Source organism: Notechis scutatus, chromosome 3 (assembly GCF_049901735.1).
Source record: "Notechis scutatus isolate UNSWTSFEM ecotype Mainland chromosome 3, rNotScu1.2, whole genome shotgun sequence".
Taxonomy (NCBI): Eukaryota; Metazoa; Chordata; class Lepidosauria; order Squamata; family Elapidae; genus Notechis; species Notechis scutatus.
In genome coordinates this window covers 173,838,703-173,863,492 of record NC_142011.1, presented here as the reverse complement: position 1 = coordinate 173,863,492, position 24,790 = coordinate 173,838,703, and the positions used below count along the sequence as shown (strand labels likewise).

The window sequence follows — 24,790 nt, the reverse complement described above, 5'->3', positions numbered from 1 at the left end:
CTTCTGAATCAGCAACAGATTTTCATTCCTAGGCACTGGCCATCTCCTTCTGACATTGTGTCTCTTCTACAGTAATCTTCCCCAAATTATGCCCCCTTGAAAGACTGGAATGACAACTCTCAGAATTTTGTCTTTAATTTCTATGAGATATAATTTATGTATATGTAGGGATCAGCAGACCAAGAAAAATCTAAAACAGAAGATCTGTCAATTTATTCAGTTTAATTTTTTTCCACCTGATTCCAAATATCTCTGAGCAGTTCACAGTATAACCAAAAGAATAAAATGGATTATAATCCAAAAACAAATTACCAGAAAATAAAGAAGAAATCAGGTTAAAAAAAGTAGATGGTGAACTGGCCAAAAATAACACTCACAAGGGGTTCCAACGACTCTAACTCAAGTACTGAGGAACAACTGGGACTTCAGCGGTTTTGTGTTTGTTGTTACTTATTATATTGGTTTTACATTGTCTGGTATATTGTAAGCCAATCAAAGTTGTTTGGAGTCAAATCAATTAAAATAAAAAAGTAAAAATAAACTGTTAATAAACTAATACCCGTCCAGAGGGATATTTCCAACCAGCAGGGCCTTTGGAATGACAGTCAACACTCAGTGGTGCAAATATAATGAAAATACAGGAAGCATGTTCCTTGGGATCTGCAGGTACAGGAGATTGACTCAGGTTCTTCTTGTCATCAACTCCTTGCCCCATGGACATGTAAGCATATTTTATGCAATTAATAACCCCCATATGTGGGCTACAAAAATCTGGATGATCACTAGATACAGTAGCAGCAATGTCAGTTTTCTGATTCACTTTGCTGACATAACTAATATTTTAAAGCCCAGAAACAGCAGCTCATCCTCATGACCCCAACAAAAGCACATAGTAATCTTTCAGATTTTTGTAGATATTGTATGCTTGAAAGAATATATTTCTGCTGGCTTAGTATGTTCATGGAGGACTTGTGGTGAGAGGGCCATGGTTGCAAAAAGTCAAGTAGGATGAGGAAGGACATTTGGGTGATTGAGGAAGGTAGGAGAGATCATTTTAGGCCTGAGGTCTACTGTAGGATAGCATAATGGTATGTGGAACAACCTTGGGAAACAAGAGGAAGTTGACAACTCTCTGATGAACAAAATCTGAATCCAAAGGATGTGGGGTGAAGAAAGAGTCTGAGAAGGGGTCCTTCCAAATTTTGAAGAGTCTACTTTCAGACTCATATTCCTTTTATCATTCTGCTGACTAGACTGTGGGTCTTCCTCCTGACTTCTAAAGTCATTCCCACATACCATTCCATAGTGGCAATAAAGAAGTAGATGTGTGACCTTCCTTTTCTCTTCAGTTCAGAGGTGGTATTGCAGGTTCTGACCAGTTCTGGAGAACCAGTAGTGGAAATTTTGAGTGGTTCGGAGAACCGAGAAATACCACCTCTGACTGAGATTTTACAGTATCCTTCCCCTGCCACATCCACCAAGCCACTCACAGAACTGGTAGTAAAAAAAATTGGAATCCCACCACTGCTCCAGTCCATTCTAAATGGCTACAAGGCCTTGTATGACAAAGCAGGCTTTTAACAAGTTTGCCTTGGGAAGATGTACTTATTACCCCACTCTACATTATTTGACAGTGACTGTCCAAAGTTTCAATGGGAATTTACCCCAGTTCTGTATATGGTGGATATGAGTTGAATCTGAAAACTTTTGCATGCATAACACATATTTTTCACTAAGTAACAGTTCTTCCTGATATCAGCACCTGCTTCTGTGTCTTTTCTCAATACATCTAAGTTTGTCTGAATTACTTGTAGGCTTAGCTCTGTGTCAATGCTGTAAAACAGAGACACTAATATTTGGCAGAAGACACAGGAAGAGCCAACATGTTCTTTTCTTTGTACGTCATTGAACTCACCCCACTCCCCCATATATTTGGATGTTCTCAAAAAGAAATTGGGATCTTTTTGATTTTTTAGCATCACTGTGACTATGTTAAAATGAAATTCAAAATTTAGATTGGCAGGTGGCATGAATGAATAAATGTATGAGATAAGTTCTAGGCAGAATTGTCAGCAGGAAGTCATTATTTTTTATCAAAAGGGAAAGGAAAGTTCAAATCAAATATTTATTCTTTTTCTTCTTGATGGACAAATAGGTTGTACACAGACATGAAAAATATTTGAGCTACTACTCACTAAAGAGGTCCCATGATGTTGCACTAAAAGTCATGGAAACTTTGAAAGAGATAAACTTTTAACATTCTAAGGAATCATTGGTGTGGCATACATATAGGTATGTGCTGCACTGTAGCTGATTTTAGACACAGTTCACATAATCTTTTATCATTGTTTAATCAAGCTAGAGTGGATGGGCGTTGAAGCCCAATATTTAGAGGGCGATAAATTCTCAGTGTAGGACATTTTAAATTCATTATTAATGTAGAAAATGAGAATTCAACTGAGTTGTAACATAAAGTCTATGAATTAAAAATAACAGAATCCCAGAAATTAGGTCACAATTTAGGATACTCCGTTATACATCGTCATTGTTGCAAAGATTTTGAACATTGATTTGAATTGTTATTCTTTATACTATATGAAAACATTACTTTGAAAACTCCAAAAATTCAAAACCAGTTTTCTAACAGTATATAGGGCAATTCTGATTTAAAAAACCTAACTGGAATCCAAATGTCATCAGGAAAATTAGTGCCTCATTAATATCGATGACTTTGGTTATAAATGTCAGTTCTCATCATTTAATGTTCTGTAAATGTCCAGCTATAATATCCCACCCTTTTGTGCAATAGGGCTTGTAGTAGCATTATGAGTTTTGAATTCTCTGCTGAAGAACATTATACTAGTTGGGCCCAATCTCATTTTGAAGTAACAGATAAAAATATTTCTGTTTCATTATGCTTTTCATCAATTTTAATTATCTTTTTCTTTTGTTATTGCTTGCAATAGTTTCCTTTTTAGATCCTGTTAAAAGTATTGTAAGATTTATTAATTTTATATATATGCAGTAAAATTCTATGAGTTAAACAATCTATGAATATTTTAATAAAAAGTTTAATTTCAGCATTACTGAAGTCAATTACAAAAAAAAGGCAAGTGAAGAAACTTCCAAATAATGAGAAATTTATTAACAACAATGTCTTTAGTGAAGAAATGATAAAGTACAAACATGAAACTAAGAATATACCTAAGGCATTTTACAAATACGCATAATGAATTTTTACTTTTACTTTAGTTTTTAGCTTACTTGTAAATATATTATTCTTTTCAATCCCTTCCTTCCTTCTGATTTTAATTTTATTTGAACATAAGTAGGGGCATTTGCCTCATTCCTATAATAATTTGGGCATAACCCAGATCAGCTATTAGAAATACTACGGAGCCTTATGTCCAAATCCCAGTACCTAGAGGCAAACTGGACAAGAAATGTTATCATTTGATATTTAGCATGAGTTAAAAAAATGTGTATGAATTTGACATTCAAAGGGTTCATGACAAGGTGTTAACTCTTACTCTTTCTTCCCCACCACTACCACTCTCGCTCAAATTATACAAAAGTCAGATCCAATGTGACGATTTTCAAAATAAAGTCTTGAAATAAAATCTGATCCGCTATTATTTATAATGGGTTCTTGTTGTTATTTCCTGCTATTGAGTTCACCAGATGCCATCTGGACTAGGAGTCATCATTCATTCAATGAGTTCAACCAGGAGAAAGAGAAAACATGACGAGCTGGCTCATCAACTCTTTCGTTACTCCCGGGCTGTCCTTCCACATGTCCTTGTAAGGTCTCAGACCCAGTCTGAGGAAAAAAGTAAATTGAAATATTTTATACCAATGTCGTTTGATCATTTTAGGTACTTTATGGGTGAGAACACAAAATATTTAGAAAACAGTAGAAAGTATCTGTCTACAAGACTGCTGAGATGAAGCAGCACTTTAGACTACTTGATCTTACACACTACTTGATTCATTTCAAAAGAGCTTGCACAGAACTGTCCTAAATTACCGTATATATTTTAGGAACAAAACCCACACATTCATAAATACATCTAGAATGGGATATTTCCAGTTAATTTAAACTTTTCAGTACTGTTATACTGGGTTAAGGTGCTTATTCTTGAGCTAGAAGACACTATACAAGTATGAAATTCACGTATCTATGGTTGATCCCTATCCTGCTTCTGTTGCCTCTGTTTCCACCCAGGGCCCATCCCCTTACTTCTCTCCAAGGTGACAAAAACTCCCATTTTCAAAATAAGGCAGGTGTCAAAATAAGGTGGAAACTGCTAGGACACAAGGGCAGCCCTGTTAAGCTTACTTGATTCATAGATAATGAATCAATGAAACATGGCAGAAAAATGAGACTAGCCATGTTTGTGCTTCTGCTTGTGTTCTCAGAAAGCCCATGGGCTGTTACTTTGATTGAATATTCTTGAGCTTTTGGAATTACATCTGAAAGCAAACAAATATTATATATTGCTTCCTCTTAAACATATCAAAGAAAATATAATTGAATGAGAGCAAGTTTGGTATAGTGGTTAGGAGATCAAGCTAGAAAGTAGGAGACTGTGAGTTCTAGTCCCACCTAAGGCACGAAAGCCAGGTAGGTGACTTTGGGCAAGTCATTCTCTCTCAGACCAATTCCTCTAATAAGGTTGTGGTTATGGGGAAAATAGGTGGAAGAAATATTAAGTACGTTCATCACCTTGAGTTATTTATGAAAATAATAAAGGCAAGATAAAAATAAATAAGTTAAAATAAAATAAATAAATATGACTTTTACTTTGCTTTGGCAGATTGTTTTACTTTGCTTTGGCAGAATAAAATTTCTAACTGTGATACATTTTTTTCTTAAGCAATATAAAGTCAAAGGAAATATCTTCTTAATTTCCCCATGAATTGAGATTACATGCTTATTTTGTGAAGAAATGCATATTTACCAAAAGCATCCATAACCACAAATCATAAAAATATACAGTTATGAACTGTCACAGATGCTTGTAAAGAACTGCTATATGAAATAGAAGATGATCTGGCGTATTCCAAGCATCTTTTGTAAATGCATTATGTTAAAATTCAAAGCTGAATTAGTAAGGAATGATGATATGTTAGGTATTAATTAATTCACATGCCAAATGGACAAAGCCATATTACTGTATGACAGGTCCTGTTGTCTAATGATTGTAAAAAAAAAAAAATAGAAATGTTTTTGTCTAATCAGAGCTTTTCTATTTGAGTTGCTGCATTATGCAGCTTTGTTATCTGGGGCTAACCCCTAAAATACAAATACATCCTAATGTGGATTATTCTTTTGCAGTGGTAAAATTATTGGTAATAAAAGTTGATATACAAATTTTGTATACGTTTACAGACAAAATTTTTGGAATTATACTTTTATCACTACTGAATCCTATACTTTCTTTCTCAGCACCAAGGCTGAGTCTTGGAATCCACATTCATGACCAAGACAGTTTCATCCATTCAAACTGACTAAGAAAATAAGGGGCCATCAGAGAGTTAGTAAAATAATAAATATGTTCTTAATCTTTGAAAGATGCCATTTTTATCGATGAGGATGAGGCAGAGAAAAAATGATTGTCCTACTACCAAGGGCTCAAGATTAGGAAATAAAATGTGGCTGAATTTAATGGTAATAATAGGTTTCTACCTCCACTAGGCAGTCAACATTGGTTTTTTAAGAAGCCCTTATATAATGTTATTTTTTGTTCTTTGGATCTAACGTCTGCTGTAGGCTGATTGTACAGGTGGAAATTTCAGATATTGGGATGAATCTCAGTGGAAATGAACAGCAGTAAAAAGAAAAGATGAACTGGGAATTTTGAGTGCATCTTTTTATCTCCTGATGCATGTCCATTAATTCTGAATCCGAAATTTCCTATAACTTTCTATGTGTTTTTTTTTAAACTTAGCCTTAGAATATAATTAACTCAATTTGATAGTGATAAGGCTGGAACAGAAACCAGCAAAGCTCAATATGTGAGTTTCTTTCTGATGTTCTCTTAATAACACATCGCAAGCATAGGATTCTTACAAAGGGAAGTAATTTTTACATGGAAAAAGTTGGAACTGGAGCACTTAAAACGTTCCCATATTCATACCAGCTTACTTGCCCTAAAATTGTATTTTGGTGCCCTGATTTTGGTTAGTCACTAGCTCTAGAATTTGGATTCTGCTGAGGCCTACTGAATGTTACATCCTTTTTGTGACTTTAGTTGCTATTTTATTTATTAATTACATTTATTATTATAGGACTGATTTGAAACCAAAGTAAAGTACATAAGTTATCAGGCAGTCTCCCATCCAGGCATTGACCAACCCAGATTTATTTATTTCATTTTGCTAATGCTATAAAGAAGCATCTGCAAGAAGGGAAGAAGATTTAAAAAAATCAAGACGATAGCCACTAGTGTGCAATCAAAGCCCATTTTAACATGTGTTACATGCATGACATAAATATATATAAAAGGGGGGGGGGTTAAATTGCATGACTATGATCTCTATCTTGATTTGACAGCCTTCTCCCCCACCCTGCCCCAATAAGCCCATCATGTACTTTCAGATTCCTACCTTTGTGAACTCACCATATATGGGAGTCTGAGTGGTAATTTCATTAGATGATGGCCCAGGAATATGCTGGCCAGCTATTACCCTAGTTGCAGTGTGTTGATTAACAACAAACTTTTATCCTTCTATTATGAGTTATGATGGCTTTAATATTTTTATTATTTAAATCCCCTCAGATTTACATAATAGAAATATTAAAGCCATCATAACTCATAATAACATAACACACAATACAGAAAAAATATATAGATGCAGCCCAAGTCCACTGTCTACATCAAATGTCCAGTGAAACAAAATCATTTTCATTGCTTTGCAACATGTGAGATCAGATGTCTCTTAGCTCAAGGGGCAGAATATTCCTTAACACGGGGAGTGCCAATAGGAAGGTCCAACTCCAGGTTCCTATCGCTTTAAGCTCATGTGGGATGGAGTTCTGAAAGGGCCCATTTGGAGTTGAATGCACAGGATAGGCAAATTCTAATTCGGAGAGATGATCTTGCAAGCCACAAAGAGCTAAATATCAGAACTATTTCTGGACTGTAGAGCAAAACGCACTTTTAATTAATGGTAAATTTTACTATAGGTGCCAGGAATGTAAAACTGAACAACTGTACTACTAGTTTTATACTTAATTCAGCTCACACTAAGAGATTTACATGCAGTTTAGCTGAAATTAATAATAATCAAATGACCAAAGGGATATTCTGGGATGATTTATTACATTATTTATTCTTAAGAGTAAAAGCAGAAGGCATTCTGTCCTCAGACTATTCTGTCCTCAGACAATTGTCATGAAAATGTTGACTAAGACCATATTTTAAATGAAACAGCATAAGTTATTCATAGCTAACTTAAGTTATGTTAGTGCCAGGAAAAAAAAACTAACAATTCAGTCTGCTTCGTGACTCCATTCCTCACCAATCCTTCACCCTTTTACTTCTTCAGTCTTATTCACGCATAATAAAACCATAAGCTTTTTAGAAGTCAGAATTAGTGCTTAAAGTTAGGTTATTTGGCAGTTGTTTCAATAATCAATAAAGCAGAAACATACAGATACCACATATCAGATACATTTGCACTCTGAATTAGTTTGAAGAGTTTCCTCTCTGGATTTTTTTTATTTCAATGGGTTAATTTTCACATACTTTTTTGATATAAGTAATATGCAACTCATAATATTTTATCAGACCATCAAAAGTGTTACCACATCACTTTGGATGAATGTGTATCTTGACTCTGATGTAAAGCAAACTCTGTGTGTCTGGCAGAAGGGAGATATCAGCATAATAAGCATATATTCAAGTCTGTACAGAACTGTCACTTGGATTATACTAAGAGTCTTCCCTGGCCTGGTGTCTTCTAGGTTGTATTAAGAATTAAACACCTAGAATTTTCACTGCCATAGCCAATGACTAGGTAACCGGGAGCTGTCGTCACACTTCATTTTAAGCATATTAAGTTGGTAAGTGCGCTACAACATTATTTTAGAAAGTCATCAATAATTTATCCTTAATTAAGAATGTAAACTGTACGTGCTGATGAGCCACATAGACCAGTGTGTTTTAATTTATTAACAAGGAGAAAAGGAATGCCAAATCCTGAATATGTGTCCAGGGACTCTTTTACTACATTAACAAATATTACAAATGCTATTATATTAAAGAATTCAAATATTATAAAAGTATTGGTGTCAAACTTAGTTCACAGATGAAACAATAGTAAATTTTGCTACTTTGATTTGAATTTCATCTATCAAGTATGTGGAGAACGAAAGAGGATGACTTAATTATAACAAAATAATGTTTATTAGAGCCCTACATGGAAAAGGAAATGCCAGGTGTTCAAGCTGGCTTTAGAAAAACCTGGGGAACGTGAGGCATCACTGCTGATACCCCCTGGATAATTGAAAAAGTCAAAAAATGTGAAAGAGAAAGGCCTTTGATTATGTCAATTGTGTCAAGTTGTGGGAGGTGTTCAGAAAAATGGGAATCCCAGAACATCTCATCATGCTCATGAGAAACTTAAATGCTGGCTAGGAAGGTACAACATAGACAGAACATGGCAAAACAGACTAGCTCCAGATTGCAAAGAAGTGTGACATCTGTAAATTTATATGCTGAATATAAATTAAGGGCAGCTGGATTGGAATATGAGTATGGTTTTAAAACTGGAGGAAGAAATATCAGTAACCTTTGCACTGCTGATAACAGACCCTGATAATTGAAAATGCAAGAGATCTACAGGCTCTAATAATATACATCAAGGAGCAAAGTGTAAAACAATTGAGTAAAATTAAATATAAAGAAGACCAAACTAATAAGAACAAATAGAATAACCAGAATTCACAATGAAGATATAGAAGTGGAAGGTAGCTTATGCCTTTTAGAATCAACCCTCAACAGTAAAGGAACAAGCAATCATGGGAATATGCTGCAGGCTAACACTTGGTAGAGCAACCTTGGAAAAGTCTTGGAAAAAAGCTATGATGTGCCCATACCTACGAAGATCGGAATCACACAAATTGTAGTATTCCTTCTGACACTATGGAAGCAAAAGTTGGACTTTGAAGAAGCAAGACTCTTCCTGAATATTGATGCCTTTGAACTTTGCTGTTGGAGAAGAATCCTGAAGATACAATGGACAGCCAAAGAAACAAACTAATTTATCATCCTCACACCAATCAACCCAGAGTTCTTGATTTTAAGTTCTTAAGGCTCAAATTAATTTACTTCAGAGACATTATATGAAGACCTAGCTATGAAATCAAATCTTATCTGTCAAATATACCATATGTCTCAGCATTATAATAACATAAATTATCCCCTGATAATTTATTGTGCATATAACAGCTTATTCTTAATTAGCAAGGGTCTGTTTTCTGGCTACTGAACATTTTACAGGGAATGGAATGATGTGAAAATCTGATCTATAGGCAGTCCTCACTTACTGACAGTAATTGGGATCGAGAACTCTATTGCTAAGTGATGCAGTCAAAAGATGCAATGCCACATAACCATGCCAACCTATAAAAACAGTTTTGGCAGTTACAGTTGCCAGTATTAGTTGTGATCGCATGATTAGCATTTGTGACCCCCTGCTATCTTCTCCATTGACTTTGCTTATCAGAAGCCAACAGGGAAGGTTGCAAATGGAACTGGTGGGATTGTGGGACTCTGCAATGTTATAATTATGAGCAGTTTGCTGAACCCCTAAACCATGATCATGTGACCACAGGGATACTGTGCCAATCACAGCTACAATACGAGGACCTGTTGTAAGCATCCTTGTCCAGTGCCATCGTAATACAATTGCTGTACAAGCGGACTTTTAACAAAGAGTACCTGTAGAAGTTATTTTGAAATAGTTTTGAATTTTTATATAGTTTCTGTTTATATCGCAGTGTAATAACCTTGCTTCAGCTCAACTTCCTATAGCTTTCAACTTTTATCGAAACAACATAGTTAGAGGCTCAAAGATTTCTTTCCTTATGCCTATTTTTAATTCTCCAGAAGCCAACTGAAATTATTTTCTTATGAAATAAATTGTTCAACTACATAACTGCAGGCAGGTAAAATATGCACCACAAACTCCATCCATCATGAGATTAGCTGTTCAGTTCTCAGCAAGATGGTTGGTCGTGAACTTCTCGCACCCATGGGGACTGACTGTCTCACCAAAATAGATTTTCATTCTATTACAATTAGAGCCATGTGGCAAAAGGATAATGTAATGCTGTTTATTTCACACAACCTTAACAATTCCAAAAATAGTTCAGAGCAAATGAATTCAGTGTTGCTCTTTGTGTGTAGGCCGGGTAAGTTCCCTGAAGGATATAATGTCAAGCATTCTTTAGGAAACTTAAACTAATGCAGAAATCTTTTTCTTTTCTTTCCTTGGAAGAGAATTCTTAAGAAAGGCTGTATAATGCGAAAAATCCCATTGGAGGTCACCTGAAAATGGTACCATTTATTGAATTCCTAATCCTGCTCAACGTACTATACGGTCACTAAAAATAAAATTTTGAATATTTCTGCTAATAATCATATTGTATCCTGTATTATATCTATGAAAGTATAATACATTGGTGCCCCAGGGACATCTTGCCACACAGGGATGACTTCCATTTGAGAAAGGGAGTTTGAGAGGGAGAGCAAGGACTTGAATTGTTCCCATGACCATGTTGTAGTTTGCCATTATGCACTGCTTCCTTCCACTGCCTTACCCTTTGCGCACTGTATCCAAAGGGAACCAGACAGGAGAAAATCAGTCTCTAGTTGGTTGATGTGCTCTCTAAGCAATTTCAGATGAAACAAATAAATCCCACAATTGCTAGATAATTATTAAGCACTTTGTTCCCATCCAGAATTAAGTAAAAGACTTAAATCATATGCTTTTAATACATCGTGGGGAAGATGGACAGGGAGTATAATTTTATGGTACAGGTAGTCCTTGACTTATCACCACTGCTTTAGTGACCATTTGAAGTTACAATGGTACTGAAAAAAATGGCTTATGGCCGTTTTTCACACTTAATTGCAGCATCATGATCAAAATCCAGATGCTTGGCAACTGGCACGTTTGTTGCCATGTCCCGGGGTCATGTGATCACCTTTGAGACCTTCCAATAAGCAATGTCAATGGGGAAGCCAGATATATTTAACGATCATGTTGCTAACTTAACAAAAGCAGTGATTCACTTATTAACTTTGGCAGGAAAGGTTGTGAAATGGTGCAAAACCCACTTAGCAATTGTCTTGTGTAGCAACAGAAATCTTGAGCTTAATTGTCAAGGACTACCTGCACTTATTCATATTTTTAATCCAACAAAATGTCTAGAAATAAACTCAGTTGAGTATATTTAATTCTACTGATAAATCTACACTGATTAAAGTTAATTCTTTAGCACTGCAATAATTTAAACATATCAATTAACCATATCCAGTTATTTTCAAATAGGTCTTTACTGTTGATTTTTGACAAATCAAAACTGAATTAAACTTCCTGTTGTAGTCTATGCCCATTAACTATTTCACAGAATATGCCTAGAAACTATTGGCAAATCAATTGCTGTAAAAATTAATGTGGACTAATTGGTGGATTACTCTGGCTGGTTGTGCAATGTACATTAAGAGGGTTTTGTGTTGTCTGAAGTCAACTGCAAAGAGTTGCAAGAAGAAACTTTCTCTCATTGAAGAAAAGAAGGGCAGATATTCCTGCAGTGACGCAGAACAAAGTCTATGCCTGCCACTTAGGAAGCAGACAGCACTTTAAAATATAGATTGCTCTCTGAAAGGGCCTGATGAATGAGACCCATTACCATTTCAGATTATGACTCATAGCAGAGTTTGTACCATGGATTCATTGGATCAAATAACAAAGACTGAATAATTTGTTGCGTTTGGATGCAGGGATCATTTGATCATGAATGAATGACCGAGTTGAGATGTTTAAACTATTCTAGGAGGGACACACAACAACCACAGAGACACTGTATACGCTGTGGAAATCAGCCCAGTTTTGTAAGAGCTATGTAAATAGAGCATCTTGTTGAAGCATCAGTGCTACAATCACTTATTTCTTGAAGTCACACAATAGTTAGAAAGAGTTCACCATACACTGTACATTGATTTTTCTCTAATCTCCAGTTATTTGCAATTTTTGATCTCATTTGCCTGAGATGTGCTCTCTGCCCTCTCTTATTCTGATATGAGTATTGCTAGATGAGAAATGCAAGAATTGTATCCTTGCTCAGCAGTTATGGTCAGAATGGATTATAACATAAGATGGTTGATTAAGGCTGCAGTTTTATGGTCTAAAGGCAGGGGTGGGATTCAAATTTTTCATACAATCGGTTCTGTGGGTGTGGCTTAGTTGGTGGGCGTGGCTTGGTGGTCATGTTATTGGCTGGGCGTGGCCAATTCAATCTCACATCGAGGCATGCATCTCTCTGCCTGGCTTCCTTCCTGACTGTTGCAGCATCCCTCTGTGGGGATGTGGCAACAGCCGTGTGAAAAATGGTCATAAGTCTGCCATTGTAACTCTGAATGGTCACTCCACACAAGCAAAGTACCAGCAAAGGAGGGGAAAAAAACTCCAGAGATGATCCTGAGACAGGAAGTCTAGTCCTGCCAAGAATGTAATAAGAGTTAACAGACAGGCAGTTTCTGTAAGCAACACCAGGATGTTTCCTTCCTACCTTCCTTACAGGATTAGGCCAGTAATTTCTTCTAACAACCGGTTCTCCAAACTGCTTAGAATGTTAACAACCGGTTCTAGCGAATAGGTGTGAACTGGTAGAATCCCACCCCTGTCTACAGGCCCCTGGTAGATGCTCGATGAATTTTCTGAAATGTCCAAATCCAGGGATGGGATTCTACCAGTTTGCACCTATTCGCTAGAACCGGTTGTTAACATTCTAAGCAGTTCGGGGAACCAGTTGTTAGAAGAAATTACTGGCCTAATCCTGTAAGGAAGGCAGGAAGGAAACATTCTGGTATTGCTGACAGAAACTGCCTCTCCATTAATCCTTATTACATTCTTGGCAGGACTAGACTTCCTGTCTCAAGAATATCTCTGGAGTATTTTCCCCTCCTTTGCGGGTACTTTGCTTGTGTGGAGTGACCATTCAAAGTTACAATGGCACTGAAAAAGTGACTTATGACCATTTTTCATATTTACGACTGTTGCAGCATCCCCACAGTCATGAGAGGCGAGGCGAGGAGATGCGTGCCTCAATGTGAATGATATTGAGTTGGCCATGCCCAGCCAATAACATGACCCCCAAGCCACGTCCACCAGTCACATGACCACCAAGCCACGCCCACCACCTAAGCCACACCCACAGAACCGGTTGTTAAAACATTTGAATCCCACCCCTGTCCAAATCCCCCACTAAAGAACAAGGGGGCGGGGAGAAGATAATTCCTATTTTAGAGAAAAAACTTCCTTCCAAATGCCTGAAAAGTTTCTTTTGCTCTCTGATGCCGCTCAAATTCTTGCCAAAAGAGATAAGGAGAAGTGATTCAAGTTACAGGAGGAGTTAAGAAAGACTTGGACCTAAAGCACCGATGACTTTCTGCGACTCTGTCACAGACTCCTGAAATACGCACCACAAGGAGAGGCAAACAGTTAAAAGGGAGGCAAAGAAAACTATTCCTTCCCCTGTTCCCCTTTTCCACAAAGGTAGCAAAGCTTTGGAACGGAGGTCTCCTCTAAATTTGGACTCTTCTCCCTGCAGGAAACACATTAACGTACAGATAGCCCTTGACTTACGACCACAATTGGGACCCAAATTTTGGTTCCTAAGTGAGACATTTGTTACACGAGTTTTGCCCTATTTTAAAACCTTTCTTACCACAGTTCTTAAATGAATCATTGCAGTTACTAAGTTAATAACATGTTTGTTAATTGAATCTGACTTCCCCCATTGACTTTGCTTGCAAAAGATGATGACCTGACCCCACTGCAACTGTCCTAAATATTAATCAGTTGCCAAGTGTCTGAATTTAGGGAGCACGAGAATGCTGCAATGGTTGTGAGTGTGTAAAAACGGTCATAAGACACTTTTTTTCAGTGCTATTGTAACTTTGAACAGTCACTAAACAAACTGTTGTATGTTGAGGACTACTTGTACTTAATAGCTATGCTTGAATCATTGAGGATGGCTATACAATAAAGGAATTGGAGAGTGTGCTCAAGATGATCTGATTTTCCCTTTTCAATACCACTGATAATTGAGGAGCAAAATTAAGCATAACAGATCCCTTCTCATGCTTCCTGTACATTTCCCTCTGTTTGCTCAAAGCTTGTTTTTTTATGATGTCTACATTCAGAGGTTTTCAATCAAAAATTCATTAAGGCTTTGTACTCTGATGATGGTTGTTTTTTTAAAAAAATATTTATTTGTTTGTTTGTTTGTTTGTTTTATTCTTGATGCTTTGGATTGTTAGCCGCCCTGGATCATATGAACATCCTATGTAGATAGCCATACAAATAAAACAAACAAATAAACCAAAATGTCTTATTGTAATCTATTGTGAACAGGAGGAATAAGCAGGATCTTAGATGTACAGTCACCAATCAGTGTGCAAACAATGTGAAATAGCCTAAAAATGACAAAATTTGTCCTGAAGAAAGGAAGAGCTTTAATATATAAAAGCTCTTTGTGATCAGGAAAAAGGATGCCCTAAGTTCTTAGAACCATTTGAGTGAATATCCAGAGACAACCGACTTGCATTCAAATATAAAAAAGCAAAGTAAAAAATTAGTCAATAGGTTAATTATAAGTAATTTCATCTTCTGTTAATGTCTTCCTAAAAAACAAACTGATCTAACTGACTTTTGTTTTCCATACCCAAGTTGTATTATATGTATAACCTAGAGGGGGGAAGAAAGAGAGGAAGGAAGGAAGGAAGGGAGAAAGGGAGGAAAGTAATGTCACTCCAGCAGATGTGGTTGAAACTGGAGCAGGAACATCCCAAAGGAAATGGCAAATGAATAAGTGAGGCTGGAATACTTGAAAATATAAGTGTACCACAATAAAACAGCTGCCTGAGCGATGACATAAAAAGTGAAGAGTAGGCCAAAGAGGGCTAATGTATACCCACATACAAATGATTTTAAGGCAAAATGTAGAAATCAACATTTCTGAGGGAAAGATGTGGCATTAAAAAAGGAGACTTGTTATTGTTACATTACATTATTTTACAAGCAATTTAGGAGATGACAAGCTATTTTAAGGAAGCAATTTAACAGAGACCAGATTTCAATGAAATAAAATAAAAAGGAAAGGTCAGCCTGGCTGCAATTTCATTTTAGGAGGAAATCCCTCTCTTCCATTATTCTGGATAAAATTACTAAAAAAGTTCTAAACTCAGATGCCGGAAGATATGCTATGACTCATAGTCTGTAGAGGTAACTATTAAATGCTAAAGGAAAGAATCACTGACAAAATTAATTACAGCAACACCATTGCCTTGAAATGTTACAAAATGCTTTGTCTTTGCAATAGCTTTTCACTGGTGTTATTGAATCATACGAGCAATTTCCAGAAATCAAAAGTGAAGACTAAATTAAAAAAAAGAAAAAATGAGGAATACACTTCCAGATTTAAAAGACATGCTACATTGAGCACCAACATGTGACTATTTTTTCAAAAACTGAAAATCTTCAGAGGGGCAGTTGGATTAGAGAAATGGGAAAGAAAAGTTCTCTGTAAGTATCTTCTTTCCCATTACTTCCCTTATCATCTATATAGCCAGAACAGGCTCAACTTTCGAACTCCATATAGAAATGAAAAAAAAAAAAAAAAATTAGGATGCAAATAAAGCAGGCAAATGGTAAATGAACTTTATTCCTTATCCCTCCTCTGCTTGTGGGGAATAGACTATAGTTACCTCCAGGGGTGGGATTCAAAATTTTTAGCAAAGGGTTCTCTGCCTGGTTGCTGGGTGGGCTTGGTCATGGTGGGCATGGCCTAATACAGTGGCCCCCAACCTTTTTCGAACCAGGGACCGGTTTCACTATTATTTATTCTTCCACGGACCGATACCTGAGTAACGTGAGACTCCACCGCCATCAGGACAGCTCTTCGTTCGAAGCCGCCCCCCCTTCGACGAAACTAAGGCGCGAGCACCCAAACGCCACTTTCCAACTGAAAAACCGGAAGCACTTTCCAACCAAAAACCCGGAAGCAACCGAAAACCCGGAAGCGCTGTCGAAACAAGATGGCGGCGCCCAAGCTTTGTGGCCTGGTAAAAAATGATCCATGGACTGGTACCGGTCCGGGGACCGGTGGTTGGGGACCCCTGGCCTAATAGGTCTTCTGCACCACGGCGTGGAGGGGAACGCTTTTGTTCTCCCCAGGCTCTGGAGGCTTTTCTCGAGCCTCCAGGAGGGCAAAAATGGTCTCCCCAGGTTCCGGAGGCTCTCTGGAAGCCGGAAACAGGCCCATTTCTACCCTTCCTGAACTTCCGGGAGGCCCATTTTTCACCCTCTCCAAGCCTCCACACACACCCTGCACTTACCTACCTCCAAAATGGGCCACGTGGAGACTCCTGGGAGGGGTGGAGTGTGTGGGGGCAGCCAGGAGTTGGATCTACACAGAATCTTAGCTAGGAGCTCTCCCGAACCCCTGCAAATCCCCAGCAACCCACCCTTGGTTACCTCTTTATGTTGGTCTTTTAAAGATTGAGTAAAGATTATTACAGTTAAATAGATTTTACGTAAAATGTAGTGTGCACCTTAAAGCTTGAAATAAGGTATTCCATTCCATCACAGAATGACCATCTCTACCTCTGGAGATAAGAAGAAAATTGAAAATGAAAGGGCAGCTCCATTTTAAAGAGGGAGCCAGAATTTTGATTTTAGTATCTACTGAAGAAGGAACACAATGTTACTTTAGATTGTTTCTCTATGAACAATTTAGAGTGTTTCCTTGCATTACCAAAATATTGCTGAGGGAATATAAACCTTGTCATTGTTAGATCAGCACATTGATGGTTCAGTGATACTGAACAAGCTATAAAGCACTGGTAGGGATCCTGCTATACTTAATTGCCACAAAATTTATGGCCATGCCATGCGGTATGGTGTTACTGTGTTATTTATTTTAAAACCGACTTTCATAAAGTTTTACTCCTGCTGAGACTCTTAAAAGCAACCAGGGTTTTAAAAGGGTTCTTCATTTTTTTTTATATGCAAAAAAGATAAAGCGCTCATAAAACACTTTTGATGGATTAAGTCTGAAAAGGTTGAAGTCCTAAAAGCTTTTTTTAAAGTTGAACCCTAAAATGATTCATTAAAACAGTGAACTTATTTGAGCTGACTTTGGAATCGAGAGCCATTTAGCAATTTAGAAAAATGTAAAAAATATCATCACAATTTGTCTCTTGAAACTCAAATGTAGCCTGGTATTAATTCATTGTCTGATCTTTCAGTCCTTTCTTTTAATGATCTTATTAGCCAGCATGCACTTGAAGTACAACCACACGGTTAGCAGTTGTCTGAGATTTAGCATAGAGTTGATTCCTTTGACATTTGGCATGTTCCATCTCTTAGTCACCCATTTTTAAAATGTTAATTCCAAATAAAATATCCATTTTGCAGTTGTGGTAAATATCTACTACGCTATATGACCAAGGGAAAAATTATAATGGGAAGATGGGTTTAGAATGGGGAATGCTTACAATAAAATGGAAAACAACACTAACAAAACAAATTAGTTTCCTTGTTGGACAGTTAATTGTAACAAAAAAGTGATGTGAACCATAAATAGAACCACAGTTCTAATAGAATTACTGTTTCATATTGATTTTTAATGAATGTATAATTTGCTTTATAATTTTAGTAGGTTTGGAAATGCTTCAGTGGTGGGATTCAAATTTTTTTACTGCCGGTTCTGTGGGCATGATTTGGTGGGCGTGGCAGGGGAAGGATACTGTAAAATCTTCAGTCAGAGGTGGTATTTGCCGGTTCTCCGAACTACTCAAAATTTCTGCTGAATACCACCTCTAAAATGCTTATATAGTGATGTGGACTTTGCAAAAGACATGTTTAAAACCTCTGTAACATAAATTTGATCTCTTCCAATAATTGACACCATTAAGAGGTTAACAAACATGCCATTCAATGCATCTACTATTGTTACTATGCAGGCAGATACAATGCCTGTATCTATTATACAACTGGCACTTCCATTACTCTTAATGTCAAACAATCAATGAGACTTGACTATATCACCATGAGACATGGAATAATAAATTCCTAAACCTGTAGCTTTATGAATAGCCATCTCTTATGCTTGAAATAAACCCAGAAAAAACATAGCTCCAATAGAAGAGAATATACAGTATATAGTTCAGGGTTGAACTGTGGAGTCTCCTGTTTTATCCCTCCCTCCCTCCCTCCCTCTCCACTCTCCATCTATCTAGAAAGTCCAAAATTCTCAAAAACTGAAAAGGAGCATAAAATATTAATGTAAGTTGAACTGAGTCCACAATAGCAATACTGTAAATCAATAAAATTCTGAAATGCTATAAACTTTTCAAATAATTGTGTTGGTCAACTACATGAAAATCATTTGGTAATAATAAAATAGTACCATTATTAAGGCTAGCCAGAAGACTACCAAACAGTGATAAGTATTTAGCAACCCTGCAAAGGTTATTAAGTAAAACTAATTAAATGTCTATGGAGATTCTCAGTCATCCAGGTCATGGTTGTCCCAAAGGTGCTTTTTCAAGAGGCAACTAAAGAAGTCAGAGCTGAGGAAAATTCTTGGATGAGAAGCGAAATGACTTCAAAGAAAAACCAGAAAGACCAGTTGCCTCTTGAAAAAGCACCTTTGGGACAAAACTAAATGCATGAAGGGCACAGTAGAACTAAACTAAAATGAAGGGCACAGTAGAAAAATCCCCTCCATCTAGACATTCTAATTTTTTTTTAAATGGACCAAGCCACCAAATGTCATCATCAAAAAGCATCTGAAGGAATTGATTCTAGTCAATTCTTGCCATAAAAGAGAATGTTAGTGTCTCAAGGGAGACACTATCCTGGCAATCAGCAATACCTGACTGGCAAGGGAGATCAGAGTCACATAAGCATTGTGTTGCAAGCTCTGTCCCTTTTTTGTGTATGTTGTGATGTTGCACAGATATCTAGGCTGGCTAATATTTGAATGGGAGACTGTCAGAAAATCCCACATAAGCTGATCTCCAGTTTCCAATGGAAAATCAGTAAAGTATATTGACAATATGATTTCATGGTTACTATAACAAAAAAATTGATCTATAAAATTTGGAGGGAAATCAGGTGGCACACATATGGGAATGTAAAATGCATGCAAAGCACAACATGTTTCAATACTTCCCCTTGATAGGAAACCTCCTACTTATACTAAATTAGTGTACTAAGGAGAAGATTAGGTTTAAAATCAGGGAGCTAGGACATGTTGGTTGGGTTCACTTAACATGCTAAGCCATAATGTAATTAGTGTGATGTGTGAAACCAGTCATATTTTTAATCATGTGGTCCCCTCTTTCTGTTTTGATTTTTTTTTTTCATGACAAGAGGAAAAGTACAGAAATAGTTGGTTGTAAGGGACAAACAATGTTGCTTCTCTGGGCCTTCTCGGCTGAAAATATTTTGCATTTGGGGTGGGCAATCATTAAGATGCTTATTTATGTGGAAATTGTGCCTTGTTAAACATCTCCAGATATGCTGAAATATATGTCTGTGGGATTAATATAGGATCTCCAAGATCTTTTGCCCCCCCCCCCCGCCTTTTCACTACAAGCTCTCATTTTTTAATCATGCGATGTAACATCCAGGATAACATTTCAGAAGAGGGAAAGATGAGGAAAAGCTTTAGAGCATTAATGACATGATAGTATGGTCCTTTTAGATGAAAAAAATGGGATCTTTGTTTCTTAAACTACCTGCAGGCATTGCTAGAAAAAAAGACTGGTGCTGTTAGTTGAGATAAAACAAAACAGTTCCTACCCCTCAAAGAAAAAACCATGTACTGAATCTGATTCCAGATATGGTGCAGTAAGATAAGAAAAGCCAAAACTGATATGCAGAATGTCAACCCCTGTGAGGAAATAATAAAACATGATTTCACCAATGTCGCCAAAATCATCTGCTCATAACTGTTGAGCCAGGTGAAGAAGACATTCCACTCTCAGTATACATTGAGCCCAGTTTTTAAAGTGCCAGGTGGTTATATAAGCAATATCAAGTAAACTTTGTGCCAGATTAGTCCTTGTAAGAAGCATGTACAAACTAAAATGTTAGGCAACAATAAAGACCCCTGACTTAGAATATCTTATTCAGTCTTTGCCTGTCCCTGTTTGAGCTAAAGAAATTAAAATGCTGGCACAGATTGAGGTGCCAGCAGTGATTAGGGTGAGCTTTCTGAATAGGAGTGAGTTGGCTCAGTAGGGGACATGCCATTGAAAGAGCCTCAAGTTAACTGAAATGACACTTATTGTGGTTTGTTTGGCTGAATCCACTCATCCAAAATGATACCGTGGGCCTTCTGAGCATAAAAAAGGATACCTTCCTCACAAAAAGTCCCTCCTAGCTCTGTTTCTGACCTCAGTAGGATCTGGATTCAGAGCTTTGCAATGACAGGACCCTAACACATTTATATGGCGATTTCATAAGCACCAAAAAGATGTATAATTATATAACAATATACTGTGCTACATTGTAAGCTGTCCAGATTCACTTGGACAGTGAGAAGGGCAGCATATAAATTTAATAAATAAATAAATAAATAAAAGTAAATTAAATACAGCAAAGGGGCTGTACCTGAAAGCAGGCTATTTGGGGCAAAAGCTGCTCTCAGTGTCCCACTCTGAGAAGACCAGATGTCCACCAGCAGCATGGTGGCTAGCCACTTCATCTGCCAAAATACACTGACACAAGCACGTCTTAGGGCCAAGCAAGTAAGTGGCTTTGCTTTCAATACTCTTGGATAGAGGAACAAAACATCTTTGCTTTGGGTAAGAGAATCCTGTTCAGCAACGATAGCAGGCATAGCTGAAGAGGTGTTTTGTTTTGTTTTTAACCAGAGGCTATCCATAGTGGCGACTTTGGTACTCTGCTCTATTCCTGGCTTTGAAATCCTCTGGCATGAAGTGTAAATGCAAACACACATAAGATTAAAGATGTCGCTGCTGGATTATATTTTACCTTAATCTTTATCTGCACTACATAAATGAACTGTTAGTGAATCATTTAAATCAGGGTTCAACCTTGGCACTTTAAGACTTTGGACTTCAACTCCCAGAATTCCTCAGCCAGCAAAGCTGGCTGAGGAATTCTGGGAGTTGAAGTCCACAAGTCTTAAAGTTGCCAAGGTTGGACACCCCTGATTTAAAGTAATATGTCTCAAGATCTTTACCCATACAAAAATTAATTTATGGTATTTTAGTAACTGTTTCCATATGGAACTGTTTGGAACTTTGTCTCAGCATAACTCTCTTATCTGAGAACTACGTAAGGAGATTTGTTTGGAATTAGTGGAGATGAAATGTTAACTTTTGATTACCAATGCAGCTGATTTTATTAAGTCATGATTTTCAGATACCATCAGTGTCAAAGGCATTACCATACATTTGCAAATGTGCTAAATTACACTTCAAGCGAATAATTTCTTTTCTGAAATAAGCCTCTTTGAACTCAATGTGATTTTCTCTTAATATCGTTAGTTATTTGATGAGATTAGATCCGAACATGCCAATTTGACAATGAAAATTATTCCTTCCACCTAAAGAGCCAATTGAATCCAAGGAAGGCTGTCCATTTAAAGAAAATGATGGGGAAGCATGTTTTGCTAATTTGTTTTTTTACAGAATCATGTACTGTAATGGAACGGTACATTAGAGAACATCTAGTCCAGCCCCCTGCTTAGTGTAGATTCTGCTAAAGCTCTGTTCAGTTCCAGAAGTATTTTCCGTAGTGTTTTAGAGGTGAGAAAGTCTCCAGAGCAATATTTTAGTAGTCCGCTGAATTGCAAAGAATAAAAGAAAGCTACATCTTTTTCTTCTTGTTGTTGTGGAGTGATATGCAGTTAAGCACACATCCAGATCCCACCTATGTACAGTACTTACTGCTTTCTGATTTAAAGCTCACTGTGTTTTTCTTTAATTGATACTAAGAATAGGAAAGAAAATAAGGTTTCAACCATCATGATATAAATAATACAAAATGTGGAAAGAATTAAGCAAGTATTTTCCAGTTGTATGATTAACACGATTGCACAACTGGAATTCATGATACATATCCAGCAGGGCACACTTACTTAATTTGTCTAATTTAAATGTAAAACACGTGATTTAAATGAAAATTTGTTTTGGTATTTTCATTACCATGATTACCATGAATTATTATGTACTTTCAGTTCTCACCTGCCTTTTTGCATATCTTAGAATTGTTTTTAAAGCTTTTATTGAGATAGCTTTTATCAATATAGACATAGCACTTAGACTTATATACTGCTCCATAGTGCTTTACAGCACTTTCTAAGTGGTTAACAAGTATATTACCCCCAACTATCTGATTCTCATTTTACCGACTTCGGAAGCGTGGAAGGCTGAGCTATCCAGGATCAAACTGCTGGCTATGGACAGAGTTAGAATGCTTCATTCTAACCACTATGCTACCATGGCTCCTCAATACGGAAGTCACTTTTTTCTAGAATTCCCATATAATTTTCCTATATAGGAGTTTATGGAGAGAGGATGGCTGCCTAGAATTTCTCAAATGTATATTTAAAGATCTGTTGATTTGATAGAACCATTTGCACATTCTTGAGATCCCAGCTTGAGATCTGTTTCACATAGACTGTGAATAAAACTGGCTTCTCTTGTCAGAACTATCAGGCAACTCTCAAGGCAAGCATTTCAAAGGAGACCTCATAATCAAGACATGTTCCTCATCTTCCTACTTGTTGCAACTTCAGTTCTTCCAAGCATAAAAGAGGAATAGCTTAAAATTGTGCTTCTTTCTAAAAGTGATGCAAATTGATCCCAGATGATAGTGGAAATCAGAGACCTAAGAGAGGCATTGGAAAGTCAAGCTTCTTTGGTACAGGGGTGGAAGTAAATTTTTTGTAAAGTGTTTGATTAGGGATACATCCTTATTAAAACTTTGCAGCATTGGCCAGTGTCCCTCAGATACTGTAGTGTTGTGTTTGCTACTTATAGTATGTATGCACAGAGGTATTTCAATGGCACTATAAATTATGAGTGAGGAAATTGCCTCGTCAGCTAATCCCAAAATAATGCTGTCCAGTAAAGGTATTGCACAATAAGCAAGAATGTTATAGGCATCATTGTATGAAAGACACAAATCACATTGCTGGCATCACATTGCTGGCATCATATTGCTGGCATCACATTGCTGGCATTAACTGCACACTGATATCATGATACATCTGATGTCATTGCCCTGTCTTGCGAATGCCCATGTCTTATAGAGGTGTAAAATAACAGTTCCGAGTATCCCTTGGTATTTTCAGGAATATTATGCCAAGAAAGGCTGTACTAGGTTTTAAAAGCCAGTATATATAAGTACTATGAGCAGCATTTGATGTAAAAAATTACAAAACTGTGTCTATGTCTAAAAATATAGCCTTCCAATTTTCTTTTAAGATTTCGTAGGGATTCTATGTGGCTAAATTGGCATATATTAGAGTTAATGAGGTACTAACATAATTTCCTTCTTAGAGGTACTATTTCATAGAAAATCATGGTTGAATGCAACATATTCAAAGAATTATACTAACCTGTGAAGTATCTGTAGATGGGTTAACTTCCTTACCACACACAGCAGAATTTGTATTTGCAGAAGCTGCTTCTGAAGCCTCTGTCTTCTTGACATTCACTTCTAGGGGCCCTACCTGCCTACTTTCGGTCAATGGAGCTGGATTTGAATTGCTTGCTTGTCGTGGTGATGCTTTGTACCAACTAGGGTAGAATAAGGGATCAGATGGCTCTCCATTTGACTGTAGTCCAGTCTCTACTAGTTCTGCAGGCTGTGCTGTAGTAGTATGTACAATTTCATCCTTAGTAGGAAAGATTAAAAAAAAGAAAAAAAAAGAATGCAAATTATTGGAGGTGTTTTTTTGTCCACCATCTCTTCTCATCTTACTCTCTGAAAGGGCAGCATCATGAAAACTTATATTTTAGTTTTCTTTACTTGATATTCTAAACTATGTTTATTTATTACTGAAAAGTGCAGCAGATCTTAGGGCTTTTCCATACTTATCCCCAACCATAACAGAACACATCACACGACACAAACATGTCCTGGCAACATCTTTTTCTATTGTCTTCCCATGAAGTTTGCTTCATGTTGGTCCTATCCATGAGTACTTTCTGCCTTATTCCAACACCACACAAGGGCAGCCTCCAGAGTGTAAAATTTGTGACCAGGGAAATATTTTGGATTTATAATTATATGGTTGTTATTGACAATATACAATATCTTATAAAATTAACTGAATAATATATTATGAAGATTGGTTCTTTAGAATATTAAGTGTTAGTATTTTAGGATATTTTAAGTACTGGTATGATTATTTAAACTTAGATATTGTTGTATAGTTATCTCTATTGTTGTATTATTATCTCTACTGAAAAAGTTGGAGGTCACTAGTGTTATATATTTATTTGAT

General features: G+C 36.8%; 1 protein-coding gene across 6 annotated transcripts in view; it reads right to left on the bottom strand.

Annotated features, from left to right (window-relative positions):
- Positions 1 to 3,123: 3,123 nt before the first annotated feature.
- TRIM55 (tripartite motif containing 55) overlaps positions 3,124 to 24,790 on the bottom strand; it is a 43,162-nt gene continuing 21,495 nt past the window's right edge. For 2 of the 6 annotated variants that reach the window (XM_087961800.1, XM_087961799.1), the window contains exons 9-11: positions 23,900 to 24,178; positions 20,107 to 20,197; positions 3,124 to 3,820 (exon numbers count right to left, since the gene is read on the bottom strand). In XM_087961800.1, the coding sequence (XP_087817926.1) occupies positions 3,810 to 3,820; positions 20,107 to 20,197; positions 23,900 to 24,178 (381 nt within the window). In that variant the 3' untranslated portion in view covers positions 3,124 to 3,809. The remainder of the gene's footprint in view (positions 3,821 to 20,106; positions 20,198 to 23,899; positions 24,179 to 24,790) is intronic. The other 4 variants (XM_087961798.1, XM_087961797.1, XM_087961802.1 and 1 more) reach the window with 3 other exon arrangements.